General features: G+C 37.9%; 1 protein-coding gene across 12 annotated transcripts in view; it reads left to right on the plus strand.

The window, feature by feature from the left end:
• Nucleotides 1-21,969, plus strand: part of unc-104 (kinesin family member unc-104) — a 187,863-nt gene that overhangs the window by 111,428 nt on the left and 54,466 nt on the right. For all 12 annotated transcript variants that reach the window (XM_053773868.2, XM_053773873.2, XM_053773867.2 and 9 more), the window contains 4 exons: nt 2,334-2,495; nt 3,092-3,242; nt 5,060-5,277; nt 9,292-9,406. In XM_053773868.2, the coding sequence (XP_053629843.2) occupies nt 2,334-2,495; nt 3,092-3,242; nt 5,060-5,277; nt 9,292-9,406 (646 nt within the window). The remainder of the gene's footprint in view (nt 1-2,333; nt 2,496-3,091; nt 3,243-5,059; nt 5,278-9,291; nt 9,407-21,969) is intronic.

The following is a 21,969-nucleotide window of genomic DNA, read 5'->3' on the forward strand; positions in this document are numbered from 1 at the left end:
ATGTCTGGTAATTAGAGTGTTGTCAATCTTAATGTTAATTTGTGCATCTCCTGCTCTGCTACCAAACATAATTTAGTAGGTTTTGTCAGTGTTAAGCGTAAGTTTATTGGCTGTCATCCAAGTCGATATTTTGATCAGCTCCTCATTCACAGTGGTGTTGAGGGTGGCAAGATTAGGGTGAGAGATGACATAAGTCGTCACGTTTGGAAGGTCTTTGATGTATAAGAGGAAGAGCAGGGGACAAAGGACACTTCCCTGCAGAACTCCAGTATCAAGTGGCCGTGTTGCTGATGCTGTGTCTTTAATGGTGACATACTGATACCTATTAATAATGTAAGATTTGAAATAAGCAAGCGCATGGCCTCTTATACCGTAATGATCAAGTTTGTGGAGTAGGATGTCGTGGTCTACTGTGTCGAAAGCTTTTCTTAGGTCAATAAAAATTCCTAGTGGATATTCTTTATTTTCCAATGCTGCGTAAAGCAGATCTAGCATTTTTATGATTGCATCATTAGTGCTTTTATTTTTCCTGAATCCAAATTGGCAGGGGTTGAGTATGTTTTGAGCCGTTATAAATGAATACAGTCTCCTGTGCACGAGTTTCTCAAAGATTTTGGATAGCAATGGTAAGTTAGATATTGGCCTATAGTTGTTTAAGTCTGTAGGGTCACCACCTTTATGTATTGGTGTAACCCTTGCCATCTTGAGTAGTTTCGGGAAGGTGCTAGTCTCTAGTGACTTGTTAAAGAGTAATGAAATAGCATGCGAAAGTACATGGGCCGCTCGCTTGTACAGTAATGGTGGGACATGAGACAGATTTCCCGAGTTATTTTTAAGTGACTTTATAATCTCGGGCTCAGTTGGTGCAAGATAGAAGGAATTTGGGAAATTCCCATCTAGGTAGTCCCCAGCATGGGCATTGGTATGTGGGATTTTACTGGCGAGATTAGATCCTATGGTTGAGAAGAAGTCGTTTATCTTGTTAGCTGTGTCAGTTGGATGTAGTGGTGTTTCATTAGGTTTAGTTAGGACAATATTATTGTTTTTTCTCAGTTTGTGGGTCCCTAGAATCTGAGAGAGTGTTTTCCACGTCTTTTTTATATCTCCTCTAGTGTCTGTGAATCTACTGGAGTAGTATAGTTGTTTGGCTTTCTTTATTACTTTGGTGAGAGCTGATGAATAGTGTTTAAGAGTATCTTTGTGTATTAAGCCTTGTCTATATTGCTTTTCATATTGGTGTTTCTTGTCAATGGATTTCAGAATGGTGCTGGTTAGCCATGGGCAACCAAGCCATTTGTTTGTGATCTGTTTTGTTTTTATAGGACAATGTTTGTTGTATAGTCTAAGTAATTTGTTAAGAAAAATGTCTGTCCAGTCATCAATACCATTGGCCTTGGAGATTCTGTAGGCCAGTCAACAGTCTCTAGGTCAGCTGTGAACTTCCTTACTGAGGCCTCGTCATGGAGTCTAAATGAGACTTTGTTGTATTCAAGTGGTGGTTTACTAATGTTTGTCAGGAGGAAGGTAGGGTAGTGGTCTGTAGTGCTATCTGTGATTATCCCTGATTTAAGGGGGGCTAGTATATTGGTCCATATGTGGTCTATTATGGTTGCACTTGTCTCAGTGAGCCTGGTTGGTTTAGTTATTGTTGGTGTGAGAAGTGTGTTGTTCATATTGTTGATGAAATCAGTTACAGGCTGATCATCTAGTAAGCCAAGGTTGATGTTGAAGTCTCCAGCTAAGAGAAGGTGGTGCTTATTCATTTGTCTGTTTGTTATTAGTGACTTTAATTTCTCACTGAAATTTGGGATGTTTGTGTGAGGTATCCGGTAAATGGCACCGATTGTTATAGGCGTCTTAAGGATTTTTACAGTAAAATTAGCAAAAATGTATTCCCCATATTCATCACTAAAGCAAGTGGTGCTAATACAAGATAATTGGTTAGAGTAATAGATTGCAATACCACCCCCAACTTGGTTTGGTCTGCAGTTGTGAATTGCTGTGTATCTTGGTAGAGGGTAGATATCTATTGTGTCCTGCTTAAGCCATTTCTCAGTAAGAATAATGCAGGAGAAGGGTGTCTTTAGTGATTCAAGGAGTACTAGGAGGTCATCATAGTGTTTGCTTAAGGACCTGATGTTGTAGTTAAGTACTGATAGACTTTTAGCATTGTTTAGGATAGTGCTGGCTTGTGATGCTGTGTAATAAAGGCAGTTACTTTCCAATAGGTTTTGATTGGGTGTCATAATAATGATAATATTACAGTAAAAATATATTGGTAGACTAAGAAGGTAGACTCAAGGTATTTCAAATAAATTGTCTTACTCTTACAGACTCCTCATCTTGTGAATCTTAATGAAGATCCCTCAATGTCCGAGTGTCTTCTTTACTACATTAAAGATGGGTTTACTAAAGTCGGTTCATCAGAATCGAACATTCCACAGGATATTCAGCTCTGTGGTTCTCATATTATGCCAGAACATTGCCAGTTTGAGGTAACTTTCTAAATTTGTAATTATTGATTTTTAGTGAAGATACCTTAGCTCACAGAAATGTTTCCAAGTTACCAGTTGCTGAACCTGCTCAGTATAACTTATATAAACACTACACGTTTCAAATCACAGAATGGATGGGGTTGGTACCCATGGCAGGAGAGTTCTAAAATTCACAAACCAGTGTGCTTAATTGCTGGGCCATGCTAGACTAACATGATTCATCCAACTAGCATGGGCATCGCTAGTCACTACATATTTCTTCAGTAATTCATCAAATAATTTACTTCCTTTAGTAACTTTAACATAGCATTGGAGTTAGGATGATATTTGTAATTTGAAGCAAGAGTATTTGGATATAGGGTTTATCACGTAAAGTATGATATTTCTAATTCAATAAATATATTTTTAGTTTGTTTCAGATTCATTTTGGTAAATTGTTTTTTATCCATATTACTTTAAAAAGTTTGAGCATACTGAGAGCAGGAGTGTCTTGCATGTGTTCAAGTATTGCATTTCAGCAATTACTTATCGTAATGAGTGTGGAATTGTGAAGTGTTTTTCTATGTCTGCTCATAAAAATTTTTGTTATTTTTCAGAATCATGAAGGAGTTGTATCTATTCACCCTAAACCTCAAGCACTATGTTATGTTAATGGTCGTGAAGTAGTGGAGCCCTCTGTTCTTAAAACTGGTTCTCGTGTCATTCTTGGCAAGAATCATGTCTTCAGATTTAATCACCCAGAGCAAGGTAAAATGTTTCTTTATGCTGTTATAATTTTTATCCATATATTAAAATATCATGAAGTACAGTGCCTGAATTCTGCAGTATGGCTGCAGATATTGAAAGTCTGGAAGTGGGAAGTACATTGCCTACTCTTTGAAGGTTGGGTGGGGGATGATGTACTCTATGGATCATTTGAGTTGTGATACACATACACTTATGGAATGAAAACTAGGGAATGAGTGATAACGAATGCAGTTTATGTCTTTCGGTCACCCTATCTTGGTAGAAATCTTCACATAAAATATGCATAATAAAGATTGGCCATCTTCCAACATGTTAAAATTTTCAACTTCAGCAGCACACTCCAATGGCGTTTTCACATATGCAGTGATTGTGTGTTGAATGATGGTGGAAGTGTTTTTCTCTTTTTTTGAGTCACCCTGCCTCGGTGGGAGACAGCCAGCATGTTGGGGAAAAAATCCTAATGGACTCTTTGTTTAAATTCCTGATAGCTCTTCTAATATTTGCCACCACTGCAAACAGCAGACAAAAGTTTGATTATGCAGGCTTCCTCTGATGGTGTTGGTGGCCTGGCCATTCTTAGCTTCTATTTTTTCTGATACTAGCAGTTGCTCACCACATTGCACTCATTAGAGTTGAACTCAGATAGCCACTTATTGGACCAGTCCTTTAGCTAATATGTGTCCTCCTATAGCATTTTAGAGTATTCGTCCTGTTTGTCTTCTCCTCTGCAAATATCAACATGTACGAATTAATTTCTCTAGGTTGGTCATTCTCTATACATTGTTTGTAAGAGTATGGGCTAGATAACTGATGTTTGTGCACATTTGTGATACCATGTCTTGACTGAAATAAATATTGCATTTCACACAAAAAAGTTATTAAATTACTTCTTACCTGGAGTTTACCTGGAGAGAGTTCCAGGGGTCAACGCGCCCGCGGCCCGGTCTGTGACCAGGCCTCCTGGTGGATCAGAGCCTGATCAACCAGGCTGTTACTGCTGGCTGCACGCAAACCAACGTACGAGCCACAGCCCGGCTGGTCAGGAACCGACTTTAGGTGCTTGTCCAGTGCCAGCTTGAAGACTGCCAGGGGTCTGTTGGTAATCCCCCTTATGTATGCTGGGAGGCAGTTGAACAGTCTCTGGCCCCTGACACTTATTGTATGGTCTCTTAACGTGCTAGTGACACCCCTGCTTTTCATTGTCGGGATGTTGCATCGTCTGCCAAGTCTTTTGCTTTCGTAGTGAGTGATTTTCGTGTGCAAGTTCAGTACTAGTCCCTCTAGGATTTTCCAGGTGTATATAATCGTGTATCTCTCCCGCCTGCGTTCCAGGGAATACAGGTTCAGGAACCTCAAGCGCTCCCAGTAATTTAGGTGTTTTATCTCCGTTATGCACGCCGTGAAGGTTCTCTGTACATTTTCTAGGTCAGCAATTTCACCTGCCTTGAAAGGTGCTGTTAGTGTGCAGCAATATTCCAGCCTAGATAAAACAAGTGACCTGAAGAGTGTCATCATGGGCTTGGCCTCCCTAGTTTTGAAGGTTCTCATTATCCATCCTGTCATTTTTCTAGCAGATGCGATTGATACAATGTTATGGTCCTTGAAGGTGAGATCCTCCGACATGATCACTCCTAGGCCTTTGATGTTGGTGTTTCGCTCTATTTTGTGGCCAGAATTTGTTCTGTACTCTGATGAAGATTTAATTTCCTCGTGTTTACCATATCTGAGTAATTGAAATTTCTCATCGTTGAACTTCATATTGTTTTCTGCTATGGAATAATGATGTTATACTACAAAAATATCTTAAATCTTTACAGCTCGTGAGCGCCGAGAAACAAAATCACCTACTGAAAAATCACCTACTGACAATCCAATTTCTGGAGAGCCAGCAGACTGGCAATTTGCTCAGATTGAGCTTTTGGAAAAGCAAGGTATTGATTTGAAGGAGGAGATGCAGAAGCGGCTTGTGGCACTAGAAGAACAGTACCAACGAGAGAAAGAGGAGGCTCAGAAAGAATTTGAAAGGGAGAGAAAGGTGATTTGTAACAGCTTTTGTACTGTAAGATAAAATCTAAGCTAATTAGTATAGTATACAATACTTTTTTTTTTTTAATCTGTCTTAGAGGATGACTTTTTCTTTATTGTGATTGCTTTGAGTTTTACTCAGCAGATATTGATGAGCATTGTTATACCCTACAGTAGGCCCCTGACTTTCAATACTTTTACTTACGATGATCCACTGTTAAAGATACTGGCACTATGGATTTTTTTTTCTTTCTTTTTCTTTATTAACACATCGGCCATTTCCCACCAAGGCATGGTAGCCCAAAAACGAAAAACTTTCATCATGAAGACAATGATGGAGTGAGTGATGATGAAAGTTTTTCTTTTTCGGGCTACCCTGCCTTGGTGGGAGATGGCCGATGTGTTAATAATAATAATAAAAAAAATAATTCCAAAGTGCCAGTATCTTTAAGAGTGGACCATCGTAAGTAAAAGTATTGAAAGTCAGGGGCCTACTGTAGTGTATAACAATGCTCATCAATATCTGCTGAGTTAAACTCAAAGCAATCACAATAAAGAAATTACTTACCATTATTTTCTGCCGTAACATAAGGTTTTGTTTATTTGCTAAACAAACATTTCTAGAGTTATACGTATTGCTAAACCTATCAAAGCTGTTAGTTTCATTGACTACTTGGCAGTTTTCTCCACTTGTCAATAACTTTAGTGCCTAACCAGTGTTTTCCTATATATTTTTAAATCTATATTTCACCGCACTGGCCATCTCCCACCGAGGCAGGGTGACCCAAAAAAAAAAAGAATACTTAACCCATCATTTACACATAATCACTGTCTTTGCGGATACAACAGTTTAGATGTCACTCCAAACAGCAACTGTCTCAAACCCTTCCTTTAAAGTGTGGGCATTGTACCTCCCACCTCCAGGACTGAAGTCTAGCTAACCAGTTTCCCTGAATCCCTTCACAAAATATTACCCTGCTCACACTCCAACAGCTTGTCAAGTCCCAAAAAACTATCTGTCTCCACTCCCTCTTATCTAACACACTTACACATGCCTACTGTATATATCCATGCCCCTTGCACACAAAACCACTTTTACCCCCTCCCCTCTATCCTCCCCTAGGACAACCCCTACCTCTCCTTCCCTCCACTACAGATTTATACACCCTCGAAGTCATCCTATTTTGCTCCATCCTCTCTAAATGACCAAACCATCTCACCAGCCCCTATAGTTACTATACACCTCCTTCTAATTTCCACACTATGAATTTTCTGCATAATATTTGTGCCACACATTGCCCTTAGACATGACATCTCCACTGCCTCCAGCCTCTTTCTCACCGTAACATTTACAACTCATGCTTCACACCCATGTAAGTGTTGGTACTGCTATACTCATACATTCCCTTCTTTGCCTCCATGGATAATGTTCTTAAGAGACACCTCAGTTCACCACCCACCTTTTTTCTTCATCAGTTCTCTGGTTTACCTTGTCCTTCATAAGCCCATCCTCCAACAAGTCTACTCCTAAATACCTGAACACAATCACTTCTTCCATACTCCCTCCAATCTGATATCCAGTTTTTCCTAAATTGCTTGATACCCTCATCACCTTACTCTTATCTATGTTCACTTTCAACTTTCTTCCTTTTCACACCCTCGTCCCCTAACCTTTGTAATTTCTCTTCAGAATCTCCCAAAAGCACAGTATCATCAGTAAAAAGTAACTGTGTCAACTTTGTATTTTAATCCACATAATTTAATCCCACCCCTCTCCCCAGCACTCTAGCGTTTACTTCTTTTACAACCCTGTCTATAAACATGTTAAACAACCATGATGACATTACTCATCCCTGTCTAAGGTCTACTTTTACTAGTAAGTAATTTTCCTCTCTCCTTCACTCCCTAACCTGAGCCTCACTATCCTCATAAAAACTCTTTACAGCAATTAGTAACTTACCACCTATTCCATATACAGTGGACCCCCGGTTAACGATATTTTTTCACTCCAGAAGTATGTTCAGGTGCCAGTACTGACCGAATTTGTTCCCATAAGAAATATTGTGAAGTAGATTAGTTTATTTCAGACCCCCAAACATACACGTACAAACGCACTTACATAAATACACTTACATAATTGGTCACATTCGGAGGTAATCGTTATGCGGGGGTCCACTGTACTTGCAACATCTGCCACATTGCTCCCGTATCCACTCTACCATAAGCCTTTTCTAAATTTATCTGGCTTAAATAATTTGTTTTGAGTTCTTTCTTTCTTTGTAACTCTCAGTGCCCTATTTATATCTCCTTTGTTTATATAAATCTTCTACTTTTATACTTCATCCATATCTTTCGTGTTAAGGAAAAACAGCACTTGAGCTAAAACCTTGCATAGTTTTTAAAATACCTTGAAGGTTAGACAAATATATGTGTGAAATGGGTTGTATTGGAGAAGGACCTGCCTTCTAAGGGCCTGTAGGTCTACTGCAGTGCTACTTATATAAACTTGGGTAGCTATACAATTGGTATACCTAATTTTGCTAAAAAGTAATGGTTGTGTAATTAACCCTTTCAGGGTCCGTCCCATAGATCTACGGCTTTATGTTCAGGGTCCAAACCGTAGATCTACGCCATGAGCTCAGCTCACTCTGATAAACTGTGAGTGGTACATTTGGGCCTAGATATGAGAGAATACATCTATGTGGTATGTGTGCACCACATAAAACAGATCCTGCAGCACACTGTGCATAATGAGAGAAAAAAAATGAAATCATGATTTTTCGATTAAAACAGCAACTTTGCAGTGTCTTTTCGTATGTTTTTTATAGTTGTATTTGCGATTTCTTGGTCTCATTTGATAGAATGGAAGACATATTACAGAAATAGAGATGATTTTGATTGGTTTTAGCATTGGAAATGGCTTGAAACTGAGTTCAAAGTAGCGGAAATGTTAAATTTTTGCCGATATTCAAGAGTAAACAAACGACCTCACACGTCTAATACACATCAGCTGGTGGGTCTAATATACATTCACAAATATGGTGATGATATTTATACAATTATTACAGTATTGCATAACAGTAAATCTTCTATTTTTTGGTGTGAATAAAAATTCATTATGTGAATAAAAAATCAAAATGGAATTTATTTGTAAAGCCTCAAAACATAACTAATGAACAGAGGAAATGTTAGTTTAGTGCCAGGAATGCCTACATTGTTCATTCTGGACCCTATTTTGAAATTGGAATATTTTGAACTTTGTGTTAAATTGGCCAAATTAACAATTTCCGATCACTTTATTTTGTAGTTGAAACAGTTGACTTGGCGATTTCTTGTGCTCAATCGATAGAATAGAAGTAATACTAGTGAAATAGCTAAGAATTTGGTTGATTGGAATAATGTAATTGGCCTAAAATGGGAGTCAAAATCGGCAAAATCGCCGATTCGTAAATATCGCTGACACATCAAAATTCACGAGAGCATAATTTCGTCAATTTTCCACCAATTTTCGTACTTTTTGTTTTATTACCTTCACAAAAAGATTCTCTACGATTTCATAAGAAAAAATAACAAATTTTTTTTTTGAAATATCTTGGACACTGGTGCGTGACTCCAGATTTGGGCCTTGGACCCTGAAAGGGTTAAAAAAAGATGCATAAATGGGTCATGTATATGTGTGTGTGCTCTAATAATATAATATAGCCAGGGACACACACTCGCATCTCCTTTGTCAGAGTTCATTGGTTCAAACTTAAAGCTTTAACATGTAATGTTTTTTATTTTACTGGTTAGCCAGACTTGAGTCCTGGAGGTGGGTAGTACAGTGCCTGTGCTCTGAAGGATGGGTGAGGATATTAGCAGTTGGGAGGGGCATCTGAACTGTTGTATCTGTGTCCCTCTGTCAAGACAGTGCTAGAGTGAATGATGGTGAAAGTGTTTCTATTTTGGGTTATCCTACTTTGGTGGGAGATGGACAGTTTGTTAAAAAAAATAATAATAATAATAGTAATAATAATTTTTACAGAGCTATGAGGCCAGAATTGATGCACTACAAAAACAAGTGGAGGAGCAGAGTATGACAATGTCCATGTATTCATCTTACACTCCTGATGACTTCACCCATGAAGATGATATCTTTGGTGGGTTCCTCCATGTTCACTCTCAGCCCATTTTGACTTTTTTTGTACTAGATAACAACAGTGACTACATGTATGTGTGTAGCTTGACATTATGCTAACCCTAATGATATCCAAAGCAAGGATATGTATGAAATTATTAATGTACTTTATATTATCTCTTATGTACTGTGCTTGAAGTATTTCTCATTTACTTTCTTCTCTACCCTGTCCTTTGTTGAATTATGGACATTATTTTTTAATCTACATAATGTAAATTGTTTTTATTTTGTCTTTATGCATTTTGATACAAATAATTGAGCATCTGCATGACGGATTTATTATTTGCATTTGCTAGAGAGTAAAGATGCAGGCTGCATGAATATTGTTACAGGTGTGTATTTGTATTCAGTTACACCTCTTCAGGTATTGATTGAAAAGCATTTGTCTGTTGATATTTGAGTTGCTCAGTTTGTAATCAAAATAAGTAGTTTTTATATAATTATATATCTTTAGCATTTATATTTTTATAATTCTTCACAAATGTGTTCGGCACTAATATCTTACTAGGGAAAATTGTTTTGAGGTATGTTTTAGGATTTTTACTAACTTATTTGTCTGGGAGATTGTTCCTTTATTGTAATAGAATAAATAAAAAAATTGTATACATAAAGATACAAAGTGCAAATCATTAATTCTACAGCACTAGAAGTAAATCAAATCCTGTCAGAAATTAGTATAAAATTAGCTGGCAAGTTACACTGTTTTTGCTGCTAATGAGAAAAATCACAAGATCAGTGGAAAGTGTTGCACAAATGTAACAGGAACTGCTGCTAGCCATACTAGCTCAGTTCTCAAAATGGACTACAGATACCACTATTGTAGGCATTTTGCTTGGAATATACTTTGTGTCTGTTGAAAGATGCTCCAAAACAGATGGCTTATATACCCCCATCATAACAGTAAAAGGAAGAGGAGCAGCAGTAGCAAAAGTTGAGTTGTTGAGGCCAAGTGAAATGCAAGAATGATTGTACTTAGCTATATCAAACTGATCTTTATTGATTCTGCCCAGGAAGAGTTTAGCAAATAGTCAGAAGTGTTAATGTCCATAAATAGTTGGTTTGAATAAGACTGACATGGGCATACTTGCCACATAGGATGACATGCACATTGCTGATTTGTGTTCCAGGCATATCTATACACTATTTGTAAATCCTACTTATAATGTACTATGATGTTTCTCCAAAGAAGTTGGTATAGACACCTGCTTAAACATCTATAGTTGTAGACATTTGCCCTGTCAATGTGTATAACAGTCTTTGTTATATAGTAAATAAAGCCAGTGATGCCTGGACTAATCAAGCTGGAAATGTTGATGGCAGGTAGTGTTACCTCTTAGAAGAAAGATCCATTGAATGGTCCTGAGGAGTGATGTTTATATTCTGCAGCCTGTAGTGAAATGACAGTAAAAGTTTAGGACTTAGAAAGCCTCAGATGTGTACTGTACTGGCATTCCTACTTGAGGAACATCTGGTTGGAAATTTTGAATGCCTCCAGAAAGAAACCTATTGAAATATCATATTGGATTTGTCATTATGGTATGAACAGAAATGTATTGGCTGTTCCTTGTAGATATTTTAATTACCAATATTCCTGTAGCTACATAGAGGTTATTAAAAGGAAAATCATTATTTTTTAGATCTGCCTTTAAGAAGAAAGGATATATAACAGGGTGATTTTCAAGAAAATATCAGCCTGATAATAATTCTGGTTATAATTCTAAAAGCAAATTCCACTAATGCTCTGGAAAAAATGCCTTGAAGAAATCTGCCAAAAAATTTGTGTCTACCAGTGATGACAGTTTTTACTGTTGAAGAAATACTCTGAAGCATGAATTTGATTGTTAACTAAGATGTGATCAATTCCAATGTGTAGAATATGGAACAAAGCCAGAATTTTAAATTAAAGAATTATGTTGATTGACAAAGAAAAAATGTATAGTATTGTAAATGGAATTTTCTTCAGACCTTTCTGAGGATAGGAATTTTTCTTTTGTATCACTATGTTGTAGTTTAGAAGAAACTAAAGTTTACTGGCACACTAAATCAAACTTTGTTATGTTTCTTGTGATGATCATTATGGTGTGCCAATGATGGCACTGGACATTTTTGAAAAATTTCCATAAAGTAGGCATTCTCAGTTTGACCAAAATATCAGAAATGATAGAATATTTGTGAGTAGCCAGGCCTATATATCACCTAAATTGGCCTTCCAACATTAACATAATAGTTAAACGATTAAGAAGTCTAAGTAAGCACCTACATTGACGAGAGTAAGATAATAATGTAGTGGCAAGATTGTAATGTAGTGTTAATGGTATTTGCATCATGCATTTTGAAGATGCAAACCCTAAAAATGTATACCCTAAGAGGCAAGCACCAAAATCCTGTCTGATCAGAGACATGTTGCAATTATCAAATGAGGGATTGAACCTCTACCATTCTTGGTGCTGGATGACCCATATAGGTATAACACTTCATGAAATACAATGCAATAGATTCCCTTTGAAGATCATGTTGCATAAAAATTCTTATTGCAGTTTGCACTAGTGACTAGCAGAATACTCAAGTATAGCTGTTTCCATGTTTCTATAGACATGGTGTAAGGGGCAGTTTTAGGGATGGTGGTATTTCAATTTGGCTTTTGTTTTTTATTGTTTAGTTGAGCTATTGCACCTTGTCTCTGATTTTGTCAGTTATCCTTTAATGATGTAGTGCCTCTGCAGTGACTTATTAGAAATACAATTTTTAAACATATATTTAGATGTGAAATATTTCATATTTTTTATTCATTTAAAATTTTTATTTGCAAATAGTAGAACCATTTTATTTTTGGCTGATATTTAGTATATTAAGAGTATGTCGTGGGATACACTTGTATTATGTTGACACTTAACTGAATGAGTTTGTGTATATTGCATACACACTGATTTTTCACATAGTTACAAAATTCTGGATAAGAGGGACATAAATGATATCTATATACTATATTGCTTAATATAATGAATTTATTATACAGTATATAATGTTTCTTTTACATACAAAAATCATACCATTGAATGATTAATAGAGGCCCATTAAGTCTTGATTAATTCTTCTGGCAGTTCAAATTATTTTTAAAACAACACTGTATATATTGTGGACAAAATATGTTGTGCTTTTTTAGCCAGAGCTTTCAATCTTGGCTTATAAAGCAATGATTGTTTTTGCCAAACAAGCTGAGTATAACTACAATAGTAAAATATTTCCACAAAAATCAATCTGAACATCCCAAAATTAATACATTTTATTGATGATAAATAATACTAACCAAGTTTAGGTTGATCTAGGATTGGCCTGCTAGGATTAGGCTAAATTATTTTTTTATTATTATTATTATCACACCGGCCGATTCCCACCAAGGCAGGGTGGCCCGAAAAAGAAAAACTTTCACCATCATTCACTCCATCACTGTCTTGCCAGAAGGGTGCTTTACACTACAGTTTTTAAACTGCAACATTAACACCCCTCCTTCAGAGTGCAGGCACTGTACTTCCCATCTCCAGGACTCAAGTCCGGCCTGCCGGTTTCCCTGAATCCCTTCATAAATGTTACTTTGCTCACACTCCAACAGCACGTCAAGTATTAAAAACCATTTGTCTCCATTCACTCCTATCAAACACGCTCACGCATGCCTGCTGGAAGTCCAAGCCCCTCGCACACAAAACCTCCTTTACCCCCTCCCTCCAACCCTTCCTAGGCCGACCCCTACCCCGCCTTCCTTCCACTACAGACTGATACACTCTTGAAGTCATTCTGTTTCGCTCCATTCTCTCTACATGTCCAAACCACCTCAACAACCCTTCCTCAGCCCTCTGGACAACAGTTTTGGTAATCCCGCACCTCCTCCTAACTTCCAAACTACGAATTCTCTGCATTATATTCACACCACACATTGCCCTCAGACATGACATCTCCACTGCCTCCAGCCTTCTCCTCGCTGCAACATTCATCACCCACGCTTCACACCCATATAAGAGCGTTGGTAAAACTATACTCTCATACATTCCCCTCTTTGCCTCCAAGGACAAAGTTCTTTGTCTCCACAGACTCCTAAGTGCACCACTCACTCTTTTTCCCTCATCAATTCTATGATTCACCTCATCTTTCATAGACCCATCCGCTGACACGTCCACTCCCAAATATCTGAATACGTTCACCTCCTCCATACTCTCTCCCTCCAATCTGATATTCAATCTTTCATCACCTAATCTTTTTGTTATCCTCATAACCTTACTCTTTCCTGTATTCACCTTTAATTTTCTTCTTTTGCACACCCTACCAAATTCATCCACCAATCTCTGCAACTTCTCTTCAGAATCTCCCAAGAGCACAGTGTCATCAGCAAAGAGCAGCTGTGACAACTCCCACTTTGTGTGTGATTCTTTATCTTTTAACTCCACGCCTCTTGCCAAGACCCTCGCATTTACTTCTCTTACAACCCCATCTATAAATATATTAAACAACCACGGTGACATCACACATCCTTGTCTAAGGCCTACTTTTACTGGGAAAAAATTTCCCTCTTTCCTACATACTCTAACTTGAGCCTCACTATCCTCGTAAAAACTCTTCACTGCTTTCAGTAACCTACCTCCTACACCATACACTTGCAACATCTGCCACATTGCCCCCCTATCCACCCTGTCATACGCCTTTTCCAAATCCATAAATGCCACAAAGACCTCTTTAGCCTTATCTAAATACTGTTCACTTATATGTTTCACTGTAAACACCTGGTCCACACACCCCCTACCTTTCCTAAAGCCTCCTTGTTCATCTGCTATCCTATTCTCCGTCTTACTCTTAATTCTTTCAATTATAACTCTACCATACACTTTACCAGGTACACTCAACAGACTTATCCCCCTATAATTTTTGCACTCTCTTTTATCCCCTTTGCCTTTATACAAAGGAACTATGCATGCTCTCTGCCAATCCCTAGGTACCTTACCCTCTTCCATACATTTATTAAATAATTGCACCAACCACTCCAAAACTATATCCCCACCTGCTTTTAACATTTCTATCTTTATCCCATCAATCCCGGCTGCCTTACCCCCTTTCATTTTACCTACTGCCTCACGAACTTCCCCCACACTCACAACTGGCTCTTCCTCACTCCTACAAGATGTTATTCCTCCTTGCCCTATACACGAAATCACAGCTTCCCTATCTTCATCAACATTTAACAATTCCTCAAAATATTCCTTCCATCTTCCCAATACCTCTAACTCTCCATTTAATAACTCTCCTCTCCTATTTTTAACTGACAAATCAATTTGTTCTCTAGGCTTTCTTAACTTGTTAATCTCACTCCAAAACTTTTTCTTATTTTCAACAAAATTTGTTGATAACATCTCACCCACTCTCTCATTTGCTCTCTTTTTACATTGCTTCACCACTCTCTTAACCTCTCCCTTTTTCTCCATATACTCTTCCCTCCTTGCATCACTTCTACTTTGTAAAAACTTCTCATATGCTAACTTCTCATATGCTAACTAAATTATATTACATTAATTTTAACAAACTTAGGTGAGGTTGCCAAGTTAGTTTTGGTGCAACATTAAAAATTTATCAGCATGTGCCTTGTTTATTCTCAAAGCTATATCTACCAGTGCATAGGATAAATTTTTAGAAAATATGCATTTTTAGAGCAGTGCAGCTTGATTGACCAACTCAGCATAAAAAACACTATATATATATAGGTTGGTAGACAGCATCCACCCAGGGAGGTACTACCGTCCTGCCAAGTGAGTGTAAAACGAAAGCCTGTGATTGTTTTACATGATGGTAGGATTGCTGATGTCTTTTGTCTGTCTCATAAATATGCAAGATTACAGGTACGTCTTGCTACTTCTACTTACACTTAGGTCACACTACACATACATGTACACGTTTATTTATACACACTCATCTGAGTTTTCTTTGATTTTATCTTAATAGTTCTTGGTCTTATTAATTTTCCTTTTATATCCATGGGGAAGTGGAATAAGAATCTTTCCTCCGTAAGCCATGCGTGTTGTAAAAGTCAACTAAAATGCCGGGAACAATGGGCTAGTAACCCCTTTTCCTGTAAAGATTACTAAAAAGAATAAGAAGAAGAAAATTGTCAAAGTGGGAAGTCTGAATGTGCGTGGATGTTGTGCAGATGATAAGAAAGAGATGATTGTGGATGTTATGAATGAGAAGAAGCTGGATGTCCTGGCTTTAAGTGAAACAAAGCTGAAGGGGGTGGGAGAGTTTCAGTGGAGAGGAATAAATGGGATTAGGTCAGGGGTTTCAAATAGAGTTAGAGCTAAAGAAGGAGTAGCAATAATGTTGAAGGATAAGCTATGGCAGGAAAAGAGGGACTATAAATGTATAAATTCAAGGATTATGTGGAGTAAAATAAAGATTGGATGTGAAAAGTGGGTTATAATAAGCGTGTATGCACCTGGAGAAAAGAGAAGTGTAGAGGAGAGAGAGAGATTTTGGGAAATGTTGAGTGAATGCGTGGGGAGTTTTGAATCAAGTGTGAGAGTAATGGTGGTTGGGGATTTCAATGCTAAAGTGGGTAAAAATGTTATGGAGGGAGTAGTAGGTAAATTTGGGGTGCCAGGGGTAAATGTAAATGGGGAGCCTTTAATTGAGCTATGTGTAGAAAGAAATTTGATAATAAGTAATACATATTTTATGAAAAAGAGGATAAATAAATATACAAGGTATGATGTAGCACGTAATGAAAGTAGTTTATTAGATTATGTATTGGTGGATAAAAGGTTGATGGGTAGGCTCCAGGATGTACATGTTTATAGAGGGGCAACTGATATATCGGATCATTATTTAGTTGTAGCTACAGTTAGAGTAAGAGGTAGATGGGAAAAGAGGAAGGTGGCAACAACAAGTAAGAGGGAGGTGAAAGTGTATAAACTAAGGGAGGAGGAAGTTCGGGTGAGATATAAGCGACTATTGGCAGAAAGGTGGGATAGTGCAAAGATGAGTAATGGGGGGGGTTGAAGAGGGTTGGAATAGTTTTAAAAATGCAGTATTAGAATGTGGGGCAGAAGTTTGTGGTTATAGGAGGGTGGGTGCAGGAGAAAAGAGGAGTGATTGGTGGAATGATGAAGTAAAGGGTGTGATTAAAGAGAAAAAGGTAGCTTATGAGAGGTTTTTACAAAGCAGAAGTGTTATAAGAAGAGCAGAATATATGGAGAGTAAAAGAAAGGTAAAGAGAGTGGTGAGAGAGTGCAAAAGGAGAGCAGATGATAGAGTGGGAGAGGCACTGTCAAGAAATTTTAATGAAAATAAGAAAAAATTTTGGAGTGAGTTAAACAAGTTAAGAAAGCCAAGGGAAAATATGGATTTGTCAGTTAAAAACAGAGTAGGGGAGTTAGTAGATGGGGAGATGGAGGTATTAGGTAGATGGCGAGAATATATTTTAGGAGTGAAGAAGAGCAGAATGTAAGTGTGGGGGAGGTACGTGAGGCATTACGTAAAATGAAAGGGGGTAAAGCAGCTGGAACTGATGGGATTATGACAGAAATGTTAAAAGCAGGGGGGGATATAGTGTTGGAGTGGTTGGTACTTTTGTTCAATAAATGTATGAAAGAGGGGAAGGTACCTAGGGATTGGCAGAGAGCATGTATAGTCCCTTTATATAAAGGGAAAGGGGACAAAAGAGACTGTAAAAATTATAGAGGAATAAGCTTACTGAGTATACCAGGAAAAGTGTACGGTAGGGTTATAATTGAAAGAATTAGAGGTAAGACAGAATGTAGGATTGCAGATGAGCAAGGAGGTTTCAGAGTGGGTAGGGGATGTGTAGATCAAGTGTTTACATTGAAGCATATATGTGAACAGTATTTAGATAAAGGTAGGGAAGTTTTTATTGCATTTATGGATTTAGAAAAGGCATATGATAGAGTGGATAGAGGAGCAATGTGGCAGATGTTGCAAGTATATGGAATAGGTGGTAAGTTATTAAATGCTGTAAAGAGTTTTTATGAGGATAGTGAAGCTCAGGTTAGGGTGTGTAGAAGAGAGGGAGACTATTTCCCGGTAAAAGTAGGTCTTAGACAGGGATGTGTAATGTCACCATGGTTGTTTAATATATTTATAGATGGGGTTGTAAAGGAAGTAAATGCTAGGGTGTTCGGGAGAGGGGTGGGATTAAATTATGGGGAATCAAATTCAAAATGGGAATTGACACAGTTACTTTTTGCTGATGATACTGTGCTTATGGGAGATTCTAAAGAAAAATTGCAAAGGTTAGTGGATGAGTTTGGGAATGTGTGTAAAGGTAGAAAGCTGAAAGTGAACATAGAAAAGAGTAAGGTGATGTGGGTGTCAAATGATTTAGATAAAGAAAAATTGGATATCAAATTGGAGAGGAGGAGTATGGAAGAAGTGAATGTTTTCAGATACTTGGGAGTTGACGTGTCGGCGGATGGATTTATGAAGGATGAGGTTAATCATAGAATTGATGAGGGAAAAAAGGTGAGTGGTGCGTTGAGGTATATGTGGAGTCAAAAAACGTTATCTATGGAGGCAAAGAAGGGAATGTATGAAAGTATAGTAGTGCCAACACTTTTATATGGGTGTGAAGCTTGGGTGGTAAATGCAGCAGCGAGGAGACGTTTGGAGGCAGTGGAGATGTCCTGTTTAAGGGCAATGTGTGGTGTAAATATTATGCAGAAAATTCGGAGTTTGGAAATTAGGAGAAGGTGTGGAGTTAATAAAAGTATTAGTCAGAGGGCAGAAGAGGGTTTGTTGAGGTGGTTTGGTCATTTAGAGAGAATGGATCAAAGTAGAATGACATGGAAAGCATATAAATCTATAGGGGAAGGAAGGCGGGGTAGGGGTCGTCCTCGAAAGGGTTGGAGAGAGGGGGTAAAGGAGGTTTTGTGGGCGAGGGGCTTGGACTTCCAGCAAGCGTGCGTGAGCGTGTTAGATAGGAGTGAATGGAGATGAATGGTACTTGGGACCTGACGATCTGTTGGAGTGTGAGCAGGGTAATATTTAGTGAAGGGATGATTCAGGGAAACCTGTTATTTTCATATAGTCGGACTTGAGTCCTGGAAATGGGAAGTACAATGCCTGCACTTTAAAGGAGGGGTTTGGGATATTGGCAGTTTGGAGGGATATGTTGTGTATTTTTATATGTATGCTTCTAGACTGTTGTATTCTGAGCACCTTTGCAAAAACGGTGATAATGTGCGAGTGTGGTGAAAGTGTTGAATGATGATGAAAGTATTTTCTTTTTGGGGATTTTCTTTCTTTCTTTTGGGTCACCCTGCCTCGGTGGGAGACGGCCGACTTGTTGAAAATATATATATATATATATATATATATATATATATATATATATATATATATATATATATATATATATATATATATATATATATATATATATATACATATATATATATACACATATATACATATACATGCAAAACAACCACTCTGAAAGAATAGAGAAATTCCAAGCGCTTTCGTGACCACTCACATTATCAAGGAACTATGATAATGTGAGTGGTCACGAAAGCGCTTGGAATTTCTCTATTCTTTCAGAGTGGTTGTTTTGCATATTCTGAAATCACCTGTTTACTGTGATCTTATTGCATATATATATATTATATATATATATATACATTATATATATATATATATATATATATATTTATTTTTTTTTTTTTTTTTTTTTTTTTTTATTTTTTTAACAAGTCGGCCGTCTCCCACCAAGGCAGGGTGATCCAAAAAAAAGAAAGAAAATCCCCAAAAAGAAAATACTTTCATCATCATTCAACACTTTCACCACACTCACACATTATCACTGCTTTCGCAGAGGTGCTCAGAATACAACAGTTTAGAAGCATATACGTATAAAGATACACAACATATCCCTCCAAACTGCCAATATCCCAAACCCCTCCTTTAAAGTGCAAGCATTGTACTTCCCATTTCCAGGACTCAAGTCCGACTATATGAAAATAACCGGTTTCCCTGAATCCCTTCACTAAATATTACCCTGCTCACACTCCAACAGATCGTCAGGTCCCAAGTATCATTCGTCTCCATTCACTCCTATCTAACACGCTCATGCACGCTTGCTGGAAGTCCAAGCCCCTCGCCCACAAAACCTCCTTTACCCCCTCTTTCCAACCCTTTCGAGGACGACCCCTACCCCTCTTTCCTTCCCCTATAGATTTATATGCTTTCCATGTCATTCTACTTTGATCCATTCTCTCTAAATGACCAAACCACCTCAACAACCCCTCTTCTGCCCTCTGACTAATGCTTTTATTAACTCCACACCTTCTCCTAATTTCCACACTCCGAATTTTCTGCATAATATTTACACCACACATTGCCCTTAAACATGACATCTCCACTGCCTCCAACCGTCTCCTCGCTGCTGCATTTACCACCCAAGCTTCACATCCATATAAGAGTGTTGGTACTACTATACTTTCATACATTCCCTTCTTTGCCTCCATAGATAACGTTTTTTGACTCCACATATACCTCAACGCACCACTCACCTTTTTTCCCTCATCAATTCTATGATTAACCTCATCCTTCATAAATCCATCCGCCGACACGTCAACTCCCAAGTATCTGAAAACATTCACTTCTTCCATACTCCTCCTCCCCAATTTGATATCCAATTTTTCTTTATCTAAATCATTTGATACCCTCATCACCTTACTCTTTTCTATGTTCACTTTCAACTTTCTACCTTTACACACATTCTCAAACTCATCCACTAACCTTTGCAATTTTTCTTTAGAATCTCCCATAAGCACAGTATCATCTGCAAAAAGTAACTGTGTCAATTCCCATTTTGAATTTGATTCCCCATAATTTAATCCCACCCCTCTCCCGAACACCCTAGCATTTACTTCTTTTACAACCCCATCTATAAATATATTAAACAACCATGGTGACATTACACATCCCTGTCTAAGACCTACTTTTACCGGGAAGTATTCTCCCTCTCTTCTACACACCCTAACCTGAGCCTCACTATCCTCATAAAAGCTCTTTACAGCATTTAGTAACTTACCACCTATTCCATAAACTTGCAACATCTGCCACATTGCTGCTCTATCCACTCTATCATATGCCTTTTCTAAATCCATAAATGAAATAAAAACTTCCCTACCTTTATCTAAATACTGTTCACATATATGCTTCAATGTAAACACTTGATCTACACATCCCCTACCCACTCTGAAGCCTCCTTGCTCATCTGCAATTCTACATTCTGTCTTACCTCTAATTCTTTCAATTATAACTCTACCATATACTTTTCCTGGTATACTCAGTAAACTTATTCCTCTATAATTTTTACAATCTCTTTTGTCCCCTTTCCCTTTATATAAAGGGACTATACATGCTCTCCGCCAATCCCTAGGTACCTTCCCCTCTTTCATACATTTATTAAACAAAAGTACCAACCACTCCAACACTATATCCCCCCCTGCTTTTAACATTTCTGTCATGATCCCATCAGTTCCAGCTGCTTTACCCCCTTTCATTCTACGTAATGCCTCACGTACCTCCACCACACTTACATTTCGCTCTTCTTCACTCCTAAAAGATGGTATACCTCCCTGGCCAGTGCATGAAATTACCGCCTCCCTTTCTTCCTCAACATTTAAAAGTTCCTCAAAATATTCTCGCCATCTACCTAATACCTCCCTCTCCCCATCTACTAACTCCCCTACTCTGTTTTTAATGGACAAATCCATACTTTCCCTAGGCTTTCTTAACTTGTTTAACTCACTCCAAAATTTTTTCTTATTTTCATTAAAATTTCTTGACAGTGCCTCTCCCACTCTTTCATCTGCTCTCCTTTTGCACTCTCTCACCACTCTCTTCACCTTTCTTTTACTCTCCATATACTCTGCTCTTCTTATAACACTTCTGCTTTGTAAAAACCTCTTGTAAGCTACCTTTTTCTCTTTTATCACACCCTTTACTTCATCATTCCACCAATCACTCCTCTTTCCTCCTGCCCCCACCCTCCTATAACCACAAACTTCTGCCCCACATTCTAATACTGCATTTTTAAAACTATTCCAACCCTCTTCAACCCCCCCACTACTCATCTTTGCACTAGTCCACCTTTCTGCCAATAGTCGCTTATATCTCGCCTGAACTTCCTCCTCCCTTAGTTTATACACTTTCACCTCCCTCTTACTTGTTGTTGCCACCTTCCTCTTTTCCCATCTACCTCTTACTCTAAATGTAGCTACAACTAAATAATGATCTGACATATCAGTTGCCCCTCTATAAACATGTACATCCTGGAGCCTACCCATCAACCTTTTATCCACCAATACATAATCTAACAAACTACTTTCATTACATGCTACATCATACCTTGTATATTTATTTATCCTCTTTTTCATAAAATATGTATTACTTATTACCAAATTTCTTTCTACACATAGCTCAATTAAAGGCTCCCCATTTACATTTACCCCTGGCACCCCAAAT

Source organism: Cherax quadricarinatus, chromosome 7, assembly GCF_038502225.1.
Source record: "Cherax quadricarinatus isolate ZL_2023a chromosome 7, ASM3850222v1, whole genome shotgun sequence".
NCBI classification, from domain to species: Eukaryota; Metazoa; Arthropoda; class Malacostraca; order Decapoda; family Parastacidae; genus Cherax; species Cherax quadricarinatus.